This window comes from Emys orbicularis, chromosome 20 (genome assembly GCF_028017835.1).
Source record: "Emys orbicularis isolate rEmyOrb1 chromosome 20, rEmyOrb1.hap1, whole genome shotgun sequence".
NCBI classification, from domain to species: domain Eukaryota; kingdom Metazoa; phylum Chordata; order Testudines; family Emydidae; genus Emys; species Emys orbicularis.
This window is the reverse complement of record NC_088702.1, coordinates 20,110,420-20,130,886: the sequence shown is the minus strand read 5'-3', so window position 1 is coordinate 20,130,886 and position 20,467 is coordinate 20,110,420. Positions and strand designations below refer to the sequence as shown.

Below are 20,467 nucleotides of genomic sequence, written 5' to 3'. Positions count from 1 at the left end.
GCCCCCTACCCAACCCCCCTCTGCTTCTAGCCCCCTGACTGCCCCCTGCCGCCCAATCCAACCCCCCTCCTTTCTGACTGCCCCCTGGGACTCCTACGCCCATTTAACCCCCTGTTTCCCCTCGACCCCTATCCACACCCCCACCCCCTGACCACCACCCTGAACTCCCCTGCCCTCTATCCACCCCCCCCCCCCAGCTCCCTGCCCCCTGATCGCCCCCGGAACCCTTGCCACCCCATCCAACCCCCGCCTTCCTCCCCCCTGGGACTCCTGCCCCCATTCAACCCCCCATTCCCCGCCCTCTGACCGCCCTGTCCCCTATCCACACCCTGAACTCCCTGCCCTCTATCCAACTCCCCCTGCTCCCTGCCCCCTTACCGTGCTGCCTGAAGCACCGGTGGCTGGCGGCACTACAGCCACGCCACCGCCCAGCACAGAGCACCGGGTCAGGCCGGGTTCTGCAGCTGGGTTGCCCCAGGAGCTCACAGCCCCAATGTCCAGAGCATTGCGCCGGTGGCGGGGCGAGCTGAGGCTGCGGGTGAGGGGGGACAGCGGGGGAGGGGCCGGGGGCGAGCCTCCCCGGCCGGGAGCTCACGGGCTGGGCAGGAGGGTCCCGCGGGCCCCATAGTTTGCCCACCTCTGAACTAGTGGTTAGAGCGGGGGGGTGGCTGGGAGCCAGGACACCTGGGTTCTATCCCTAGCTCTGGGAGGGGAGTGGGGCCTAGTGGGATAGAGGGGGGGGAGGGTTGGGAGCCAGGACTCCTGGGTTCTAGCTCTGGGAGGGGAGTGGGGCCTAGTGGGATAGAGGGGGGGAGGGCTGGGAGCCAGGACTCCTGGGTTCTCTCCCCAGCAGCAGGGACACACACACTATTCATTGTCCCTGGGATTGCAGCTCCAGGCAGGCGCTTTCACACAGGGCCATGGGATCCCCTTTGCTGGCCCCTGTAGTGATGGGATTCAGCGCAGAGGGACCCCCCCCCCCCCCACACACACACACAGAGAAATGGAAAGGGGGGCAGGGGAAGTGAACCGAGAAATAACACCAAGGCGGTTCTGCCACAGCCTTGGGCTTCCTGGTTCTCAGGCCAGCTGCCTCGGGAAAGGCCAGGGTGGGGGGCGGGGAGGATGACATCTCAGCATCAAAACAAAGGAGCTGAGGACAATGGTCTAGAGAGATATTGGAGAGACAGAGAGAGAGAGCGAGTGATTAACACTGCATCATGCATCCATCCATTCCCATACACATCTATCTATCTATCCATCCATCTATCTATCCCCATCCACCCCTCTATCTATCTATCTATCTATCTATCTATCTATCTATCTATCTATCTATCTATCTATCCCCATCCACCCCCTCTATCTATCTATCTATCTATCTATCTATCTATCTATCTATCTATCTATCTATCTATCCCCATCCACCCCCTCTATCTATCTATCTATCTATCTATCTATCTATCTATCTATCTATCTATCCCCATCCACCCCCTCTTATCTATCTATCTATCCATCCATCTATCTATCCCCATCCACCCCTCTATTTATCTATCTATCTATCTATCCCGACACCCCCTCTATCTATCTATCTATCTATCTATCTATCTATCTATCTATCTATCTATCTATCCCCATCCACCCCCTCTATCTATCTATCTATCTATCTATCCCCATCCACCCCCTCTTATCTATCTATCTATCCATCCATCTATCTATCCCCATCCACCCCTCTATTTATCTATCTATCTATCTATCCCGACACCCCCTCTATCTATCTATCTATCTATCTATCTATATATCTATCTATCTATCCCCATCCACCCCCTCTTATCTATCTATCTATTTATCCCCATCCACCCCCTCTTATCTATCTATCTATCTATCTATCTATCTATCTATCTATCTATCTATCTATCCCCAGACCCTATCTATCTATCTATCCCCACACCCCTCCTCTATCTATCTATCTATCCCCATCCACCCCATCTATCTATCTATCTATCTATCTATCTATCTATCTATCTATCCCCATCCACCCCATCTATCTATCTATCTATCTATCTATCTATCTATCTATCTATCTATCTATCTATCTATCCATCCCGTACAGTAGTGACCTGTCTGCTTCATCTCTTCATCACATCTCAATATACGGGAGTTGTTTCTAGATGTGACTCCGCCTGGTGTTGGTGAATTTTGGCTCACTAAAATTGTCTGTTTCCATCTCCCGTGGTTAGGGCGGAAAGCGTGAAGATGTGATGTTTTTCCCCAGGGTCCAGGAACCCAGCAGGCAAATAAAGACCCCAAAGTTATGACTGTTTAAAATCTTGTGATTTGACGGCAGTTGTGATTTCGGAGTTGTGATTTCAATGTTGTGATTTGGGTGCAGTCTCGGGATTCGGGGGGATCGTTATGATTTTGGCTCCCTCTCCTGATTTTGACGGCGAATTCGTTATTTTGCGGGACAGTCTCCTGCTTTCAGTGACGCTCGTACGATTTAGCGGGACGGTTGGGGGATTCTGAGGCGAGCCCGTGATTTTGACGGTAACCGTGTGATTTTTGCGGGGCAGTCGCTGGGGTTGGAAGGTGGTCTGGTGATTTGGGGGGCACGGTCTCGTGGTTGTGAGGGCACGGTCATGATTTATGGCAGCAGGCTTCTGATTCTCAAGGTCGTGTCTTGACTTTGGGGGCTGGCCCGCAATGGGGAAGGCGGTATTCTGGTTTTCATGGTAGTCTCCCAGTCGGGGGGGCAATCTCACACATTTGAAGATGATCTCATGATTTGGGGCAGCAAGCTCACGATTTTGAAGGTAAATGGTCTGGTTCTAGGCATCAGGCTCATGGGGCTGAAGGCAACAACGTGATTTTGGGGGGGCAAACGTGTGATTCGGAGGAGGCTGTCTCACAAGTTGGGGGGCCCAGGCTCTCAGCGTGCCGCTGTGTGTGTGTGGGGGGGAGTCACCAGGGCCAAGACACACTGGCTGAGATGCCGACATGACACCCCGTGTGAGCAAGCGATTCAGAAAGAGCTTATTGATTTTGAAAAGGCCACCGGGACGGGAAGGGACTGCAGCCCTGCCAGCTCCTATCAGCGTCTTCCTGCTTTGGAGGCAGACGACAATTTCCTTCCCTCTCCCCACCCCCACTCGGTCCTTTGCACCCAATTCCAGAATTGAATCCCCGCCCCCACCCAGCTGGGATCCCACCAGCGAGGGACTGAAGAATCTAGAGCAGGGGGGACCTGGGGAAAAGCCAGTGAGCGAGGAGGGATGGGAGGGGAAACTGAGGCTCACAGTCTTGACCCCCTTGTTGTCCTCTTCCCCCCAAATGGGGAACCCAAAGCCAGGAAGGTGAGAAGTGTATTGGTGTGAGCGAGGGGATGGGAAGGATCTGTAAGGGAGCTCGGGGGAGGGGATGGGGATGGGGGGATGAATACATAGGTACCTTCTCTCGCCTGCCCCGCCCATCTGTCCGCACACACCCCCTCTAGATATCGAAATCCGGCCCTGGCCCTGGCGCAGTCAGGGGGTGACTCTGGACTAACAGCAGAACTCGCCCCCGGAAAATGCCCCAAGGAGAAGTGGGAAACCTACTGGCCCAATCACTGCCTCAGTTTCCCCCGGGGATGGGGGGGGGGTAGTGTGTGGCCCTGAGCTGGCTTCTGGTTTCAGGGAGGTGGGGGGCCAGCTGCCTCCCCCACTTCTGTGCTGGACTGAGACTGGGGTGAGGGTAGGGGCGGCGTTTAAATGGGGTTACCCTGCCCTAGGGAAGTGTGTGTGTGTGTGTGCGTGTGTCCCCCGTCCTGGAGGGGCTGGGCCGTGTGTGTGTGTGTGTGTGTGTGTGTGTGTGTGTGTGTGTGTCCATCCTAGAGGGGCTGGGCCGTGTGTGTGTGTGTGTCTCCATCCTGGAGGGGCTCTGTGTGTGTGTGTGTGTGTGTGTGTGTGTCCATCCTGGAGGGGCTGTGTGTGTGTGTGTGTGTGTGTCCGTCCTGGAGCGGCTGGGCCGTGTGTGTGTGTGTGTGTCCGTCCTGGAGGGGCTGGGCCGTGTGTGTGTGTGTGTGTGCATGTGCGTGTGTGTGTCCGTCCTGGAGGGGCTGGGCCGTGTGGGTGTGGGTGTGCATGCTCGATCAGGTACGTGGGTGCAGTATGTAACACAGGGCAGCCGGGACACCCCATACGCCCCCCCCCACACACACACACACTCACTCCGAGCTGGCTAACGACACCCTGAGGATCATTACTATAAACACTGTCTCCATTTTTATGTGCTGCATTTTCTTACCAGCTCGAGGCCGTGGCTCAGATCACTGTACGGCCCCCCGAGCTGGGAGAGAACCCAGGAGTCCGGGCTCCCAGCCCCCCGGCTCCTGCATTTAGACCTGGCTGCACCTCAGTGTGCATCATGGCCAGGCTCTATAGATCACCTGAATTAGCCAAAGCCAGAGAGAGAGACTGTGTGTGCGGTGTGTGTGTGTGGGGGGGGGGGGGGGTGCACTGATGGGGGGAGGGGTGTTATTAGTCATGCAGTGAGAGCCACTTTCATACCCCCATAGGAGCTGGGCTTGCAGGGTCAGGAGTGAGGGGCACCGGCAGAGTGGGGGGAGCCTAGGGCTGGGCTAACAGGGCTGGGGGGGGGCCAGGGGGCTGGCAGAGCTGAGGTGAGGGGGCTGGCAGGGCGGGGGGGGGGCAGGGCGCGGGGGGCAGAGGCTGGGGGCAGGGGCTGGAGGGGGGCAGGGGACTGGCAGGGCGGGGGGGCAGAGGCTGGGGGGGTGCCGGTAGATGATCGATCTCTGTCTGTGCCCGTCTCCCCCGTCACCGTGTCGCTGGCTCTGAATGCAAAGTGACCGTCCGCCCCGCCACCCCCCTCCTGTCCGCCCCCATCCCCCAGCCGCTTCCCCAGGCAGCTCCCCAGTGCCCCTCACTCCCGACCGGCAGCCCCCTGCTCGCCCGTCCCCGCCCGTCCCACCCCGTGTCTGGCCGGGTCACTGGGGGGGGGGGGGCGTTTCGCTGCATGCTCCTCCCCGGCTTCCAAGCCCCCCCCATCCCAGCCGGAGCCCCCCCACACTCCTGACCCACAGCTCCCCGTGACCCCCCCCAGCCCTGCTCCCCCCAGCCCTGCCGGTGCCCCCCACTCCCTCCCAGCCCCCCTGATCCCAGCCCTGCCCCCCACCCCTGCCTGTGCTCCCCACTCCCCCTAGCCCCCCCGTGATCCCAGCCCTGCCCCCCCCAGCCCTGCCGGTGCTCCCCACTCCTGACCCGCAGCCCCCCCGATCCCAGCTCTCGGCTCCCCTGAGGTTGTTACATGGTGTGGGGGGTGAGGAGGGGTGCAGTGAAGGTTGAGATGCGGGTGTTGAAATGAGACAAGCCACTGCTGAGGCCTGAGGGGCTCTTGGCCTGTGACTCCCTGTCCCGGGGAGGGGGGCGAGTATCCATCACCGAAATCCCCCGGACGGACCCGGACGGGTGCTGGGCGATGGGGCTGGGATCAGAGCGGCCTGTGCGTAGGGGGCAGCGCCTCCTGCTGGCCTCAGCTGAATTCACATTCCAGGGGGCTCCAGAGCGGCAGTAGGGGGCGCTGTGCTGCAGAGGGCGGGATGTGGGCTTTCCCCTGGCAGTCAGGGCTGGTCCCGATACCCCAGGGCGGCACTAGGGGGCGCTGTGCTGCAGGGGGCGGGGCGGGGGGCTCTCCCCTGGCAATCAGGGCTGGTCCCGATACCCCAGGGCGGCACTAGGGGGCGCTGTGCTCCCAGAGGCCCTAGCATGTCCTCCAAAGGGCAGGGCTTGAATACGGGGATCTGGGCCAAACCCCAGCTGGGGTGATTCCACTCAGATTCCCTAAATCCTCAAACTGAGATTTTCATTCACTTCCCACCTGAAATTGTACTGAATTGTTGTGAATTAAACAGCCACCGTGCTCCACCCCAGAGGTGTCTGCATCTCAGCACTGGAGGAACCAGCCCTGTGTGGTGTTATGTGCGGCTGTTACACAGTTGCCCCACCCCAGAGGTGGCTGCATCTCAGCACTGGGCGAGCCGTCCCCACGCATTATCTCATCCATTCTCTCTTTCTGCCCTCAGGACTGCTGGTGCGGAGCCTGGAGTATAACCAGCCAGCCGACAACTACACCGTGTGTCAAGGAGACAATGCCATTCTGAGGTGAGACCCTGCCAGAGCGGCCCCCGCGCTGTGAGGGTGAGGCTGGGTGTCTCTGACCCTGCTGACCCCTGCTGGAGGGGCCCCCACCCACTCCCCTCAGCAGGGCGCCCCCTAATGCCACTCACCCCACGGGGGGGGAAGCAAATAATGCTGTCAAAAAGCCAGATTAGGTACACCCACCAAACCCTGCTTCAGTGCAAGGGCTGAGCTGACAGGGGGCTGCGGGTCAGGAGTGAAGGGCACCGGCAGAGCTGGGGTGGGGGGCAGGCCGGGGCTGGACTAGCAGGGTTCATCTGAGCGTGTTTTGATGGAGACCCTACAATAACAAACATGTGCAACATTAGGGTTCGGATGAGAAACCCGGCGATGATCAATTGTGCTTCAGAGACCCTAACAATAACTGCCCAAAGACCCTATAGTAACAATCCACATCGGAGAGACTCGACCGTAAAAGCTGAGTGCTACAGTGCCCGGACCAGAGACCCTCGGTGGGTGGGTCCTTTTCAGAGCCCCAGGAAGGGATGTGAAAAGTTGTGATCTATCCATGTATCCCCATACTCTCCCTCTGTCTATCTATCCCCATCCACCCCCTCTATCTATCTATCTAGCTATCTATCTATCTATCTATCCCCACACACCCCTGTCTCTCTCTCTCTCCCCCGCCCCCTACCCCCGCTCCCTCCTGCAATGCACCAGCCAGCCTGACTCATGCTCAGAGCTGACCTAGATCCGGCTCCCCCCCCCCCCTTCCCCAGCCGCCGCAGCCCTCCCAGCAGCTCTGCCCTGGGGCGTTGGGGCTGGGCTGACCTAGATCCTGGGGGTAAGTGGGGTGGGGGGCAGCTGGGAGTGGGGCTTCACGGTGGGTGCTGAAGGGGTAGCCCACACAGCCCCCCGCAGGGCCCCCCAACCCCATATCTCCTTCCCAACACCCCTGCCCCCCCCCAGCCAGGCTGGCTCCCCGGCCCCTAACATTGTCTGTGACTCCCCCCACACCTCCACCCCCACCCCCACCCCCGACTGACACTGAGCTGGTCAAACACAGGCTGTGAGCCACACACACCCAGCAGGGGGCGCTCCCAGACCCCCGCCCTCCTCCTCCCCCGCACAGATCTTAGAACAAGACCCCCGCCCCGCCCCCTGCGGCACAGCGCCACCTAGTGCTACCCTGGGGCATCGGGACCAGCCCTGACTGCCAGGGGAGAGCCCCCACCCTGCTCCCTGCAGCACAGCGCCCCCTAGTGCCACACTGGGGCATCGGGACCAGCCCTGACTGCCAGGGGAGAGCCCCCACCCTGCTCCCTGCAGCAAAGCGCCCCCTAGTGCCGCCCTGGGACATCGGGACCAGCCCTGACTGCCAGGGGAGAGCCCCCACCCTTCCCCCTGCAGCACAGCGCCCCTAGTGCCGCCCTGGGACATCGGGACCAGCCCTGACTGCCAGGGAGAGCCCCCACCCCGCTCCCTACAGCACAGCGCCCCCTAGCGCCGCCCTGGGGCATTGGGACCAGCCCTGACTGCCAGGGGAGAGCCCCGCCCCGGTCCCTGCGGATCTCACAGTGTGATCGGCCGAGCGCTGTCCAATTCACGTCCTGCAGCTGCCGGCTGCTGGCTCCTGGATCCCCTGAGAGCTGGAATTATTTAGTGATTGTGGCATTAAAGAAGAGAAAACAGCCCCCCTAATTCAATCTCACTCTGCTGACCGGGGGGCTCACAGACAGAAGCGAGCAGGAATGGCAAGGGGCTGTGGGTCAGGAGTGAGGGGCACCGGCAGAAGTCGGGGGGGGGGGGGGCAGGGCTGGGCTGGCAGGGGGCTGTGGGTCGGGAGTGAGGATGAGGTGTAGAAGCTCCGACATCTCACCTTCCTTGGGTCTGGACACACAACTGCTCCTGAGCTGGGAAGAGAACCAAGGAGTCCGGGCTCCCAGCCTCCCTGCTCCAACCACTAGGCCCCACTCCCCTCCCAGAGCCTGGGATAGAACCCAGGAGTCCTGGCTCCCAGCTCCAATAACTCCATCAAGGTTTTTTATCTCAGCCCAGTGCTGAGATGCAGCCACCTCTGGGGGGGAGCTGGTTCACAGCCGCACCATAGCAGAGCTGAGAGGCAACGGGGGATTCCGGCTCCGGGCTCCCCGGTGCCCCTCACTCCCGACCGCAGCCCCCTGCCAGCCCAGCCCTGGCATCCCCCCTCCCAGCTCTACCAGTGCCCCTCACTCCTGACTTGCAGCCCCCTGCTATCCCAGCCCTAGGCTCCCCGGTGCCCTTCACTCCCGACCCGCAGCCCCCTGCCAGCCCAGCCGCGGGCTCCCCGGTGCCCCTCACTCCTGACCCGCAGCCTCCGCTGTCTCTGCCCCCAGCTGTTCCATCGACGAGGAGGTGACCCGGGTGGCCTGGCTGAATCGCTCCAACATCCTGTACGCCGGGAACGACAAGTGGTCCATCGACCCGCGGGTCCAGCTGCTCACCAACAGCCCGGCCGAGTTCAGCATCGTCATCGCCAGCGTGGACGTGTGGGACGAGGGGCTGTACACCTGCTCCTTCCAGACCCAGGCCAAGCCCCATACGGCCCAGGTCTACCTCATCGTGCACGGTACGGGGCGGGGGAGGGGCGGGGCTGGGGCAGAGGGTGGGGGGCTGGGCAGTGATGGGGCTGGAGTTGTGGGGATGGGCAGGGACAGGGAGAGGAGGGTGGGGGGATGGGCTGGGATTGGGGGATGGGGGTGTGGGGCTGGGCAGGGATGGGGGATTGTGGGTGTGGGGCTGGGCAGGGATGGGTCGGGAGGTGGGGGAGGTGGGCAATGACTGGGGTGGGGGGATGGGCAGAGATGGGGATGGGGTTGGGATGGGCAGGGACAGGGAGAGGAGGTTGGGGGCCTTGGGGGTGGGGGGATGTGCTGGGATGGGGGGATGGGGGTGTAGGGCTGGGCAGGGACGGGTAGGGGGGATGGGCAGTGACTGGGGTGAGGGGATGGGCAGAGATGGAGGAGCGAGGACCGGTGGGGGCAGAGGAGGGGGAGGGGGCTGGGCCGTCATGCGGGGGAGAGGGGGTCTGTCCAGCAATGCACGGCCGAGAGGGGAGGGGGGATTGGCAGCTGGGGAAGGGGGCAGGTGCATGTGGTGGGGGATGGGGGATGGGCCATGGGGGGCGCTGCACAGAGATCTATGGGGAAGCTGGGGGAGAGGGTGGGTCAAGGGTCCCAGCAGGGGCAGGGCTGTCTCCTGCTGTAGGGCTGGTGCTGGACCCACGTGTGTGTCCATCCCTAGTGCCTGCGACACCCCCGCCCCCCGCCCAGGACCCTGTCACTTGGGGCTGAGTTTGGGACGTCAGTGCCCCTGCGCCCCGCCCCAGAGCTGGCTGCATTTCAGGCCCAGGCCAGGGGGCCCTGGAGACCCAGCCCCACGTGATTGGAGCCAGGCACCGTTTGGAGGTTTTGCCGGCTCAGCTGCCGCCCCCCCAGGTGCCCGCGGCGCCAGGAAGTGGGGACAATGGAGCCTGATTAGATCCGGGGGGGGACAATTGCGGGGTCCCTGCCGCAGCTGTTCGCCGCTTCGCCCTGATTGGCTGCGGCCCTCGTCGTTCGGCCAATCAGCTCGCACAATGGGCCTTGTTAGCGGGGCTAGGGGAGACTCACGTCAAGGGGCGGCTTTTTTTGGCTTTTCTACCAAATTGTCCCATGGGGGGGAGGGGGGAGTCCAATGTTAACACCCCATGCGCCGCCCGGCACTGAGATGCGGCCACCTCTGGGGTGGGGCACAGGGACTGGTTACACAGGGACCCCTCACCCAGCCCTGGGATGCAGCCACCTCTGGGGTGGGGTGCAGGGGCTGGTTATACGGGGACCCCTCGCCCAGTGCTGGGATGCAGCCACCTCTGGGGCGGGACATGGGGGATGGTTATACAGGGACCCTTTGCCTGGCTCTGAGATGCGGCCACCTCTAGGGTGGGGCGTGGGAGCTGGTTATACGGGGACCCCTCACCCAGCCCAGGGATGCAGCCACCTCTGGGGTGGGGTGCAGGGGCTGGTTATACGGGGACCCCTCGCCTGGTGCTGGGATGCAGCCACCTCTTGGGCGGGACACAGGGGATGGTTATACAGGGACCCCTCGCCTGGCTCTGAGATGCGGCCACCTCTGGGGTGGGGCGTCTGGGTACCAGCCCCACTCGGTCAACCCCTAGCACCAGGCGGGGGGCTCAGAGAGGAGGGCGCCCCCAGAGGTCGGAGGCTGGCGCTGCTCTCACTGCTCTCCCCTGTGCCCCCCCCCCCCCACCTCCCGCAGTGCCGGCTCGGATCACGAACATCTCCTCGGCCGTGACGGTGAACGAGGGGAATGACGTGAGTTTGCTGTGCATGGCCACGGGCAAACCAGAGCCCACCGTGACCTGGAGACAGCTGAGAGGTAAGAGGGAGCGGGCCGGGGAGGGGGCGATGTGCAGATGGGGGGGAAGGTGAGAGAGGAGGGGGAGGGGAGGAGTAGGCGGGGGATGATTGGGGGAGGGGACAATGGGGGGGTGGATCAGGGCAGGGGGAGATGGGGGGGGGGGGGGATTTGCCAGGATGTGGAGGGAGGGAGGTTGGGCGGGCTGAGGACAGAGGGGATCCGGGTGGAGCGGGGGCTGGGGGGGACCTAGAGCTGTCATGGAGGAATCAGACAGGAGCTCGACCTGCTGCCCCTCACTCCCAACCCGCAGCCCCCTGGGCACCCCGACACCCTGCAGCTCGGCCGGTGCCCCCTCACTCCCCGACCCGCAGCCCCTGGGTACCCCGACACCCTGCAGCTCGGCCGGTGCCCCTCACTCCCGACCCGCAGCCCCCTGGGCACCCCCGACACCCTGCAGCTCGGCCGGTGCCCCTCACTCCCGACCCGCAGCCCCCTGGGCACCCCGACACCCTGCAGCCCGGCCGGTGCCCCTCACTCCCGACCCGCAGCCCCCTGGGCACCCCGACACCCTGCAGCTCGGCCGCTGCCCCTCACTCCCGACCCGCAGCCCCCTGGGCACCCCGACACCCTGCAGCTCGGCCGCTGCCCCTCACTCCCGACCCGCAGCCCCCTGGGCACCCCGACACCCTGCAGCTCGGCCGGTGCCCCTCACTCCCGACCCGCAGCCCCCTGGGCACCCCGACACCCTGCAGCTAGGCCGGTGCCCCTCACTCCCGACCCGCAGCCCCCTGGGCACCCCGACACCCTGCAGCTCGGCCGGTGCCCCTCACTCCCGACCCGCAGCCCCCTGGGCACCCCGACACCCTGCAGCTCGGCCGGTGCCCCTCACTCCCGACCCGCAGCCCCCTGGGCACCCCGACACCCTGCAGCTCGGCCGCTGCCCCTCACTCCCGACCCGCAGCCCCCTGGGCACCCCGACACCCTGCAGCTCGGCCGCTGCCCCTCACTCCCGACCCGCAGCCCCCTGGGTACCCCGACACCCTGCAGCTCGGCCGCTGCCCCTCACTCCCCGACCCGCAGCCCCCTGGGTACCCCGACACCCTGCAGCTCGGCCGCTGCCCCTCACTTCCCGACCCGCAGCCCCCTGGGCACCCCCGACACCCTGCAGCTCGGCCGCTGCCCCTCACTCCCGACCCGCAGCCCCCTGGGCACCCCGACACCCTGCAGCTCGGCCGCTGCCCCTCACTCCCGACCCCGCAGCCCCCTGGGTACCCCCGACACCCTGCAGCTCGGCCGCTGCCCCTCACTCCCGACCCGCAGCCCCCTGGGCACCCCGACACCCTGCAGCTCGGCCGCTGCCCCCTCACTCCCGACCCGCAGCCCCCTGGGCACCCCGACACCCCTGCAGCTCGGCCGCTGCCCCTCACTCCCGACCCGCAGCCCCCTGGGCACCCCGACACCCTGCAGCTCGGCCGCTGCCCCTCACTCCCGACCCGCAGCCCCCTGGGCACCCCGACACCCTGCAGCTCGGCCGCTGCCCCTCACTCCCGACCCGCAGCCCCCTGGGCACCCCGACACCCTGCAGCTCGGCCGCTGCCCCTCACTCCCGACCCGCAGCCCCCTGGGCACCCCGACACCCTGCAGCTCGGCCGCTGCCCCTCACTCCCGACCCGCAGCCCCCTGGGCACCCCCGACACCCTGCAGCTCGGCCGGTGCCCCTCACTCCCGACCCGCAGCCCCCTGGGTACCCCGACACCCTGCAGCTCGGCCGCTGCCCCTCACTCCCGACCCGCAGCCCCCTGGGTACCCCGACACCATGCAGCTCGGCCGGTGCCCCTCACTCCCGACCCGCAGCCCCCTGCTGGCCCAGCACTGGCAGGTGGTGGCCGTACCTCAGGAGGTATTGATAACTGTTGTGTTGTTGTGTGTTTTTTTCTCGTGTGTAAGTCTGTGTTTGTGTCTGTCTCCCCCCCGCTCCACATCTCCTCCCCACACATAGACGGGTTCACCAGCGAAGGGGAATATCTGGAAATCACCGAGATCAACAGGCAGCAGGCCGGGGAATACGAGTGCGTCACGGCCAACGGCGTCTCTCTGGCCGACAGCAAGAGGGTCCTGATCACAGTCAACTGTGAGTCAACCTTTGGGCTTCCCCTTCTAGGGGGCGCCGGCTCCCGTCCAGCCTCAAGGCGGAGACTGGCTGGCTCAGTGGGGCAGGCAATGGAATATGGGGCCTTTCCCCTCTAGGGGGCGCCAGCTCCTCTCCTTTAATTCCTTCGCTTTCTCCTCTCAGACCCTCCCACCATCAAGGACGTGAAGGACGCCTATCCTCCCATGGGGAAGCCGGCACTGCTGAGATGTGAGGCCATGGCCGTGCCCCCTGCCGAATTCGAGTGGTTCAAGGATGACAAGCAGTGAGTGACCCTCCTTCCCGGCCACGCCTACCCCCTCCAAGAACGGGCCCCGTTTGGCCTGCCCCAGGGGTGACTGACGTCCAATCAGCGACCCTCTGGCCTCTCGTTGGCCATGCAGCATCATGTGATCTGTGGTAGACTGAATGTCAAAATTCCCCTCCCAGTGAGATCTGAGCTGTGAGAGTCTCCTCCAGGAACGATTTAATCCCCTTTCCAGGGCTCTCTGTCGTTGCTGGGTTTTTGTGTTGGTTGTTGGATGATCGTTGGTACGTTGGCTTGGTTGATTGATGGTTTGTTGACTTGGTTGGCTGTTGGTTTGTTGAGTTGGTTGAAGGGTTGATTATTGGTATTGATCTGTTGGGTCAGTTGGTTTGTGGGGTTGGTTGTTGGGCTGGTTGGTTGATGATTTGTGTAGATGGTCGGTTGTTGGTTGGTTGCTGGGCTGGTTGATTGATGGTTTGTGTAGGTGGTCGGTTGTTGGTTGTTGGGCTGGTTGATTGATGGTTTGTGTAGGTGGTCGGTTGTTGGTTGGTTGTTGGGTTGGTTGATTGATGGTTTGTGTAGGTGGTCGGTTGTTGGTTGGTTGTTGGTATGTTTGGTCAGTTGGTTGGTGGCTGGTTTGCAGGGTTGGTTGTTGGGTTAGTTAATTGATGGTGTCAGGGCTGATTCCCCACTCTGGCACTCCGAGTGCAGAAGGTGGAGGCCTGCATGGATTCTAAACATTAATACCGGCCACTCCAGACTTGTGTTACACTCCCAAGGTTACAGCTTCTCTCTGACCTTGGCTTGGTAAATGCTGCCACCACCCAGAGGACACAGAGGAGTCCACAAGCCAAAATGAAGAAATTAACCTGATCGTGTCTATTTAAACATTCCCTGTCCCAGTGATTCCTTCTAGGTATGGAAGCTGAATTTTCATACCTGGTTCAAACCTTACACAGCATTGCTGCTATTAGCATGGCTGCTCCGTGTCTCCCCAGGCCATTTGTTTGATGGTGGTAACGGGTGGCAACCAAGTGGTTCACCCCATGAGCTTCCCAAAGACGTTTCATGGTCCCTGCCAGGAAGTTGGTCCCCGAATCCGTAAGGATGTCGGAGGGCCAACCTACCCCGGCAAAAATGTCTGCCAATGCCTGGCTCACACTTTTAGCGCTGGTGTTGCTTAGAGCTACTGCTTCCGGCCATCAGGTGGCAAACTCCATGAAAGTCAGTATGTACTGCTTTCCTCTGAGTGTCTTCTTAGGGAAAGGACCCAGAATATCCACAGCTACTCGCTGAAATGGAACCTCAGTTATGGGCTGGAGAGGGGCTTTGACCTGGTCTTGGGGCTTTCCCACTCGTTGGCACACCTCACAAGACCGGACACAGGTAGAAACATCCTTGCCCGTCCCATCCCAGTGGAAGGACTTCCCCAAACAGTCCTTGGTCCTGTTCACGCCAGCATGGCCACTAGGGTGATCGTGGGCTAAGCTCAAGAGCTTTTCCCTGTACTTAGTTGGAACTACTAACTGTCTCTGAGGACGCCAGTCCTCCTTGTGCCCACCCGAAAGGGTCACCTTGTATAAGAGTGCTCCTTCTATAACAAAAATGGACCTATTAGAAGAGCTAAGAGGCGGTGGATCGCTCTGTGCCGCCGTCCAAGCTCCCTTGAGTCTCTCATCCGCTTCCTGCTCTGCCTGGAACTGCTCCCTTGATGCTGGAGACATCAGTTCCTCGCTCGGTTGTGGACTTGGGCTTGGTCCCACTGGAAGCAATGCAGGTGCTGGGGGGTGTCTCTGTCAAGTGTGAACCGCTCTCCACCAGTTGTATTTCAGGCTCCGGTTGAGCCTTTTGCGCCGGTGTAGCTGCTGTGGCAGGTGCAGGCTCTGTGGCCCCCTTTAGTGCTGGCTCCCCTGATTCGGGTGGGGTTGCAAGCACAGCTCTGGTGCTGACTGCTTCCCCCAGTTCCGATCCTTGGGCTGGTTCTGGCTGGGTCCCAGGAACTGGATTTACAACCGCTGCCATAGGCTCTGGTCTGGGGTCTGGTTCCACCACCTCTGGCTGGGTCCCTGTAGGAGGCTCAGGAATGGAGTTAGCTGTGGAGGCCTGTTTAGCCTGGCTGCGGGTGACTATCCCCACCCGTTTTGTTAGCCTCACGTGGTGGGTTAAGTCTTCTCCCAGCAGATGGGAATGGGATAATTGTCACAGACTGCAAAAGTCCATAGTCCTGACCAGCCCTTGTACTGGACAGGCAACCTGGCTGTCGGCAAGTTAAAACAGTTGGCTTAAAGGGTTGCACCGTCGCTTGGGCCTCCGGGTCAATGAATTTGGGGTCCACCAGGGATTGGCGGATAGCCGACACCTGTGCTCCAGTGTCTCTCCACCCAGTAATCTTCCTCCCGCCCACACTCACAGTTTCCCTTCGCTCTGGGGGTATTTGTGAGGCATCTGGGCCTGAAGGCTCTCGGTGGGACCCCGGGGTGATGAGTTGCAGTCGGCTGGTGCTCTTGGGGCAGTTGGCCTTTACATGCCCCAGCTCATTACATTTGAAGCATCGCCCGGCTGACTGTGGGCTGGGGTGAGGTGGGTGGTTGGAGAGTGAGGTAGTGGGACAAGAGGGCATCGGGGGTCTCCATGGCTGTGTGGAGGTCTCCTCCTTGTGAGGTGGGGCTTTGGGCTGACCCCAATGGTGGGGGTTGTCTCGGGTTGCCCCTTCTGGTATCCGCACCAACTGCTACTAGCTTTCTTCTTCTCCGCCACCTCCACCCATTTGGTTCCGATCTCCCCCACCTCGGTTACAGTTTTGGGCTTCCCATCTAGGATGTACCTTTCGATTTCCTCAGGAACACCCTCTAAGAACTGCTCCATTTGCATTAGGAGAGACAGATCCTCCAGAGATGTAACACTTGCTCCTGATATCCAGGCATCCCAATTTTTCCCAATGTGGTGGACGTGTCGGGAAAATGCCACGTCTGGTTTCCACCTTAGGGCTCTGAACCGCCGACGGGCATGCTCGCGTGTTAGCCCCAGTCTGATTCTGGCCTTGTGTTTAAAACATTCGGACCCGTTCATGTGTTCCTTAGGCATGTCAGCTGCCACTTCTGCTAAGGGTCCACTGAGCTGCGGTCTCAGCTCCACCATATACTGGTCTGTAGAGAGGCTGTACCCAAGGCAGGCCCTTTTGAAATTTTCTAAGAAGGCCTCTGTATCATCGCCTCCCTTGTATGTGGGGAATTTCTTGGCATGGGGAGCGGTACCTGGAGAAGGACTGTCAGGGCTACGGCTTAGCCCTTTCCAACTCTAAGCACTTCAGCTCTAACTCCGCCTCCAAGCGCTTCGCCTGTCTCCTCTCCTCCGCTTCCCAGCGCATCATCGGTAGGAAGAAATCCCTGTCTTCCGCAGTCAGAACTCAGTCTGCGTTAAGGGCATCCCTCCAGCTTGGCACCGGGATCTCGGTCGGGGGAGAGCTGACCCTTCCCTCCTGGGAAGTCCCCTTTTCCCCCATCCCCTCCCTGCATTCCCGTCATGGAGCTGGATGTCTGGGCTTGATCTGGGTCTGACTTCTCTGTGCCGTGCCGCTTTGGGAAACCTGGTCATTCTAGGGTTTCCGTGCCTGACCTCAACCTCATGCACAGGCTGCCCTACTCTAGCTTAACTATTTCGTTGCCACGAAACTAGAAAAGAAAAGAAAAATAAACAGCTTGTTGGACTCCCTGACTTTGCAGGCTGATCCCTTGGCCTGTTCCCCCTCAGGCAGCAAAGAGAAGAAAAGAAGGGAAAAAAACCTCCCTGACTTTCAAGCAGCCAAAAGGAAAAATGTGTCCTTTTAAAATCCTGAGGGCTGTGCTTCTGGTTCAAAATGATCCCACTTCTGCCACCATGTCAGAGCTGAATCCCCCCCTGGCACTTCGAGTGCAGAAGTGGGGCCCACAAGGATTCTAAACATTCATACAGGCCACTCCAGGCTTGTATTAAACTCCCCAGGTTACAGCTTCTCTCTGACCTTAGCTTGGTAAACGCTGCCACCATCCAAATGCAAAAAACCCCTTGGACCCACGAAGGGGCACTTGGGAATTCCTCCCTGTGGGGCACCCTCAACCCTTTCACCCCACTCCGGGGAAGAGCTGAGAAGAAAACAAAGGAAATTAGCTGCTGCTACCAGCTAATCAAACAGCATAGGCACAAACCTCTTAGGACACCAAAAATCCAAATCCTGTTCTTAAAAAAGGTAAATTTTATTAAAAACAAAAAAGAAAGAAAAAACATCTGGAATTTAGGCTTTTGCTAGATTTTAAAAGAGCAATTCCAAAAACCAAGCACCCAAAATAGCTTTCTTGGGGGTTCATCTGAAAGGTTACAAGCAAACCAAAGCATCCGGGGTTAGCACAGACGGGTCCACAAGCCAAAATAAAGAAATAAACCTGATCGCGTATATTTAAACATTCCCAGTCCCAATGATTCCTTCCAGGTATGGAAAATAATTTTTCATACCTGGTTCACACCTTACACAGCATTGCTGCTATTCGCATGGCTGCTCCTGTCCCTGCAGCCCAGAGAGACCAACAGACAAAGGGGAAGTTTCTTTCCCCATTTTATAAAGTTCTACCTTCCCATTGGCTCTTTTGGTCAGGTGCCCACTTGTTTTTCTTTACCTGGGGGACTTTTTAACCCTTTTCAGGTAAAGCAAGCAGGGAACAGACCAAGAGGGATTTTACAGCTAACTGGCTGGCTGGGTGTCCATCAAAGGGAGCTCCCCCCCCCTTTTATTTATCACACATGGTTTGTTGAGTTGGTTGTTGGTGTGTTGGGTTGGTTGTTGGGATAGTGAATTGATGGTTTGTTGAGTTGGTTGTTGGTGTGTTGGGTTGGTTGTTGGGATTGTGAATTGATGGTTTGTTGAGTTGGTTGTTGGTGTGTTGGGTTGGTTGTTGGGATTGTGAATTGATGGTTTGTTGAGTTGGTTGTTGGTGTGTTGGGTTGGTTGTTGGGATTGTGAATTGATGGTTTGTTGAGTTGGTTGTTGGTATGGTTATTGGGTTGATGGTTGGTATTTTGGGTCATTTGATTGTTGGTTTATTCAGATGGCTGGTTGGCTGTTGGGTTGATTGTTGGTTTGTAGGCTACTATTGTTGTTTGACACCTGAGTTCCTTGTCGATTGGTCAGTTGGCTGTTTGATATCAGGGTTCTTGGTGGTTGCTAGTTTAATGGTTGGTTGATCTATTGGGTTGCTTGGTGGTTTCCTGGTTTTGTTTGGTGCATTGGTTGTTGGCAGGTTGGGTTGTTTGCTGGGTCTGTGGTTTGTTTGTTGGTTAGGTTGGTTCTTGGGCTGGTTGTTGGTGTGTTGGATCGGTTGTTGGTTTGGGGTTGTTGGGACGGTTGTTCGGTGGGTTGTTACTTTGTCAGGTTGGTTGTCAGGTGCCCCTCACTCCCGACCCGCAGCCCCCTCTAGCCCAGACGCTTCTGTAGTTTGTCGTGTTTCATGCTGGTTTGCTGATAAATCCCCTACCAGGTGTGAAACTGTGAGATCTTGTAATGCTCCCCCCTCTTTGCCCCCGACCCAGCAGACTCTTCGGGGGCCTCGAGGGGCTGCGGATCCGGAATGAGCGCACGCGTTCCATGCTGCTCATCGACAACGTCACCGCTCGGCATTATGGGAACTACAGCTGCCTGGCCTCCAACAATCTGGGGGTCTCCAATGCAAGCCTGCGGCTGATACGTACGTCCCCCTGCCCTGTACAATGGCTGGTCCCGCCCACTGTCCTTCACCGCTGGCCCCGCCCACCATTCCCCACAGACCCCGCCCACTGTTCTTCACCACTGGCCCCAACAGCCCTGCCCTCTATCTTTCAAGACTGGCCCAGCCATAATCCCCCCATGGGGTATAGTAACATTTAGATAGACTGTCCTGGCTCCCAGCCCCCCTGCTGTAATCACTAGACCCCACTCCCCTCCCAAACCAGGGATAGAACCCAGGAGTCCTGGCTCCCAGCCCCCCTGCTCTAACCACTAGACCCCACTCCCCTCCCAGACCAGGGACAGAACCCAGGAATCCTGGCTCCCGCCCCCCCCCCCAATCTAAACCACCTTCCTCTAAAACGCTAAAGGCCAGTGAAGTACTTCAAATGCTTCTGAAAATCACCCTTGGTGCCCCCAGGCCCTTGAAAGTCTTGTTCCTGGTTTGAAATCCTCTTTCTTCTCTCGCCAGGCCCCGGTTCTCTGGAAAACGTAGCCGTGACCGGGATGGAGTCCCCCTTGTTCCTGGGCTTGCTGTCGTCTGCCTTTGTGACTCTCCTGTTTAAGATCTAGCGTGTTCGGCAGACGCGGCGGAAGGAGGGGAGGCTCGGGCGGAGAGCGCGCCAGAGAGACCTTCTCCTTTCCGGGAGAGACGAAGAGAGAAAACAAAGAAACAAATCCTATCGAGAACCCCAGCACTGTGAGGGAAACGTGAAAAAAGAAAAAAAAACGACAAAAAAAAAAATATGCATTTCTTTCTACGGCCATTTCCCGTCACTTTCATCCCAGACACTTCCAGCCGGACTTGTTCTAAAAGGACAAACAAACTGACCTGCAAAGACACAGGGCTTTCAAGGGTTAACGGCCAGTGCTTCTGTGCCCCGTGGGGGGCCCCGCAATAGGGCTTGTGGTGAGGGGTTGTTCCCCTGCTCTGGGAGAGTTTGCGGTTCTCAGTTAGCTTTGCTGGCTTTTGCAGATGTTGGGAGCTGGGCCTGTCTGTGCCACACGGAGTGTTCGAGTGGAAAATTACCCTCGTTTGGAGCTGAAAAATTCCTCAGCGAACAACGTTTCTTGGGCTGAGAATGACCCTTGTTTACACAGGTTTTGGACTCTGAATTTCCTGATTTCATGAAGCTTTCCGGGCTGAGATTTTCCTTCGCTCACCAAGTTTTCCGGGCTGAGAATTCCCTTGGTTTACACAGATCTGAGGCTGAAAATTTCCTTCCTTCGCAAAGGTTTTTGGGCTGAGACTGATCCTTGTTTACACAGGTTTGTGGCTGCGAATTAATTAGTTTGCAAAGTTTTGGGGCTGAGAATGACCCTGGTTTGCACAGGTCTGAGGCTGAAAACACCCTTCGTTCACAAAGTTTTTTGGACTGAAAATCCTTAATTCACAAAAATGTTTGCGCTGAGACTGACCCTTGTTTACACAGGTTTGAGGCTGTGAATTTTTCTAGTTTGCAACCTTTTGGGGGCTGAGACTGGCCCTGGTTGACACAGGTTTGAAGCTAGAAATGTCCTTAGTTCACAAAGTTTTGTGGGCTGAGACTTCTCCTAATTCACACTGGGTTTGGCTTGAGAATCTCCTTAGTTCACAAAGGTTTCCCTAGTTTCTGCAGGTTTCAGGCTTTCCTAGTTCACAGGGCTTTGTCTTTACCCCAGTTCTGGGGTGCAGATTTATTTCCTTCACAAAGTTTTCTGGGGTGAGAATTTCCCTGGTTTACTGAGCTTTCGGGGTGAGCCTTTCCTTAATCCGGCGAGTTTTTTGTGAATTTCCTTAGTGAACAAACCAACCCAAAAAATACCCCCCT

At 59.2% G+C, this 20,467-nt stretch overlaps 1 protein-coding gene across 1 annotated transcript; it reads left to right on the top strand.

The window, feature by feature from the left end:
* Positions 1-5,970: 5,970 nt before the first annotated feature.
* Positions 5,971-19,229, top strand: IGLON5 (IgLON family member 5). Its single transcript, XM_065419934.1, has 7 exons — positions 5,971-6,155; positions 8,507-8,739; positions 10,428-10,547; positions 12,529-12,660; positions 12,823-12,943; positions 18,485-18,639; positions 19,129-19,229. Exons 1-7 carry the CDS (start codon positions 5,971-5,973, stop codon positions 19,227-19,229), a joined length of 1,047 nt encoding a protein of 348 aa, XP_065276006.1.
* Positions 19,230-20,467: the final 1,238 nt, after the last annotated feature.

Bases quoted from the DNA above. Each gene is read 5' to 3' on its own strand.
- IGLON5 (XM_065419934.1), top strand. From the start codon at position 5,971: ATGTGCGGCTGTTACACAGTTGCCCCACCCCAGAGGTGGCTGCATCTC. The intron at 6,156-8,506 runs GTGAGACCCTGC...CTCTGCCCCCAG, and splicing joins GGAGACAATGCCATTCTGAG to CTGTTCCATCGACGAGGAGG. The intron at 8,740-10,427 runs GTACGGGGCGGG...CACCTCCCGCAG, and splicing joins GGTCTACCTCATCGTGCACG to TGCCGGCTCGGATCACGAAC.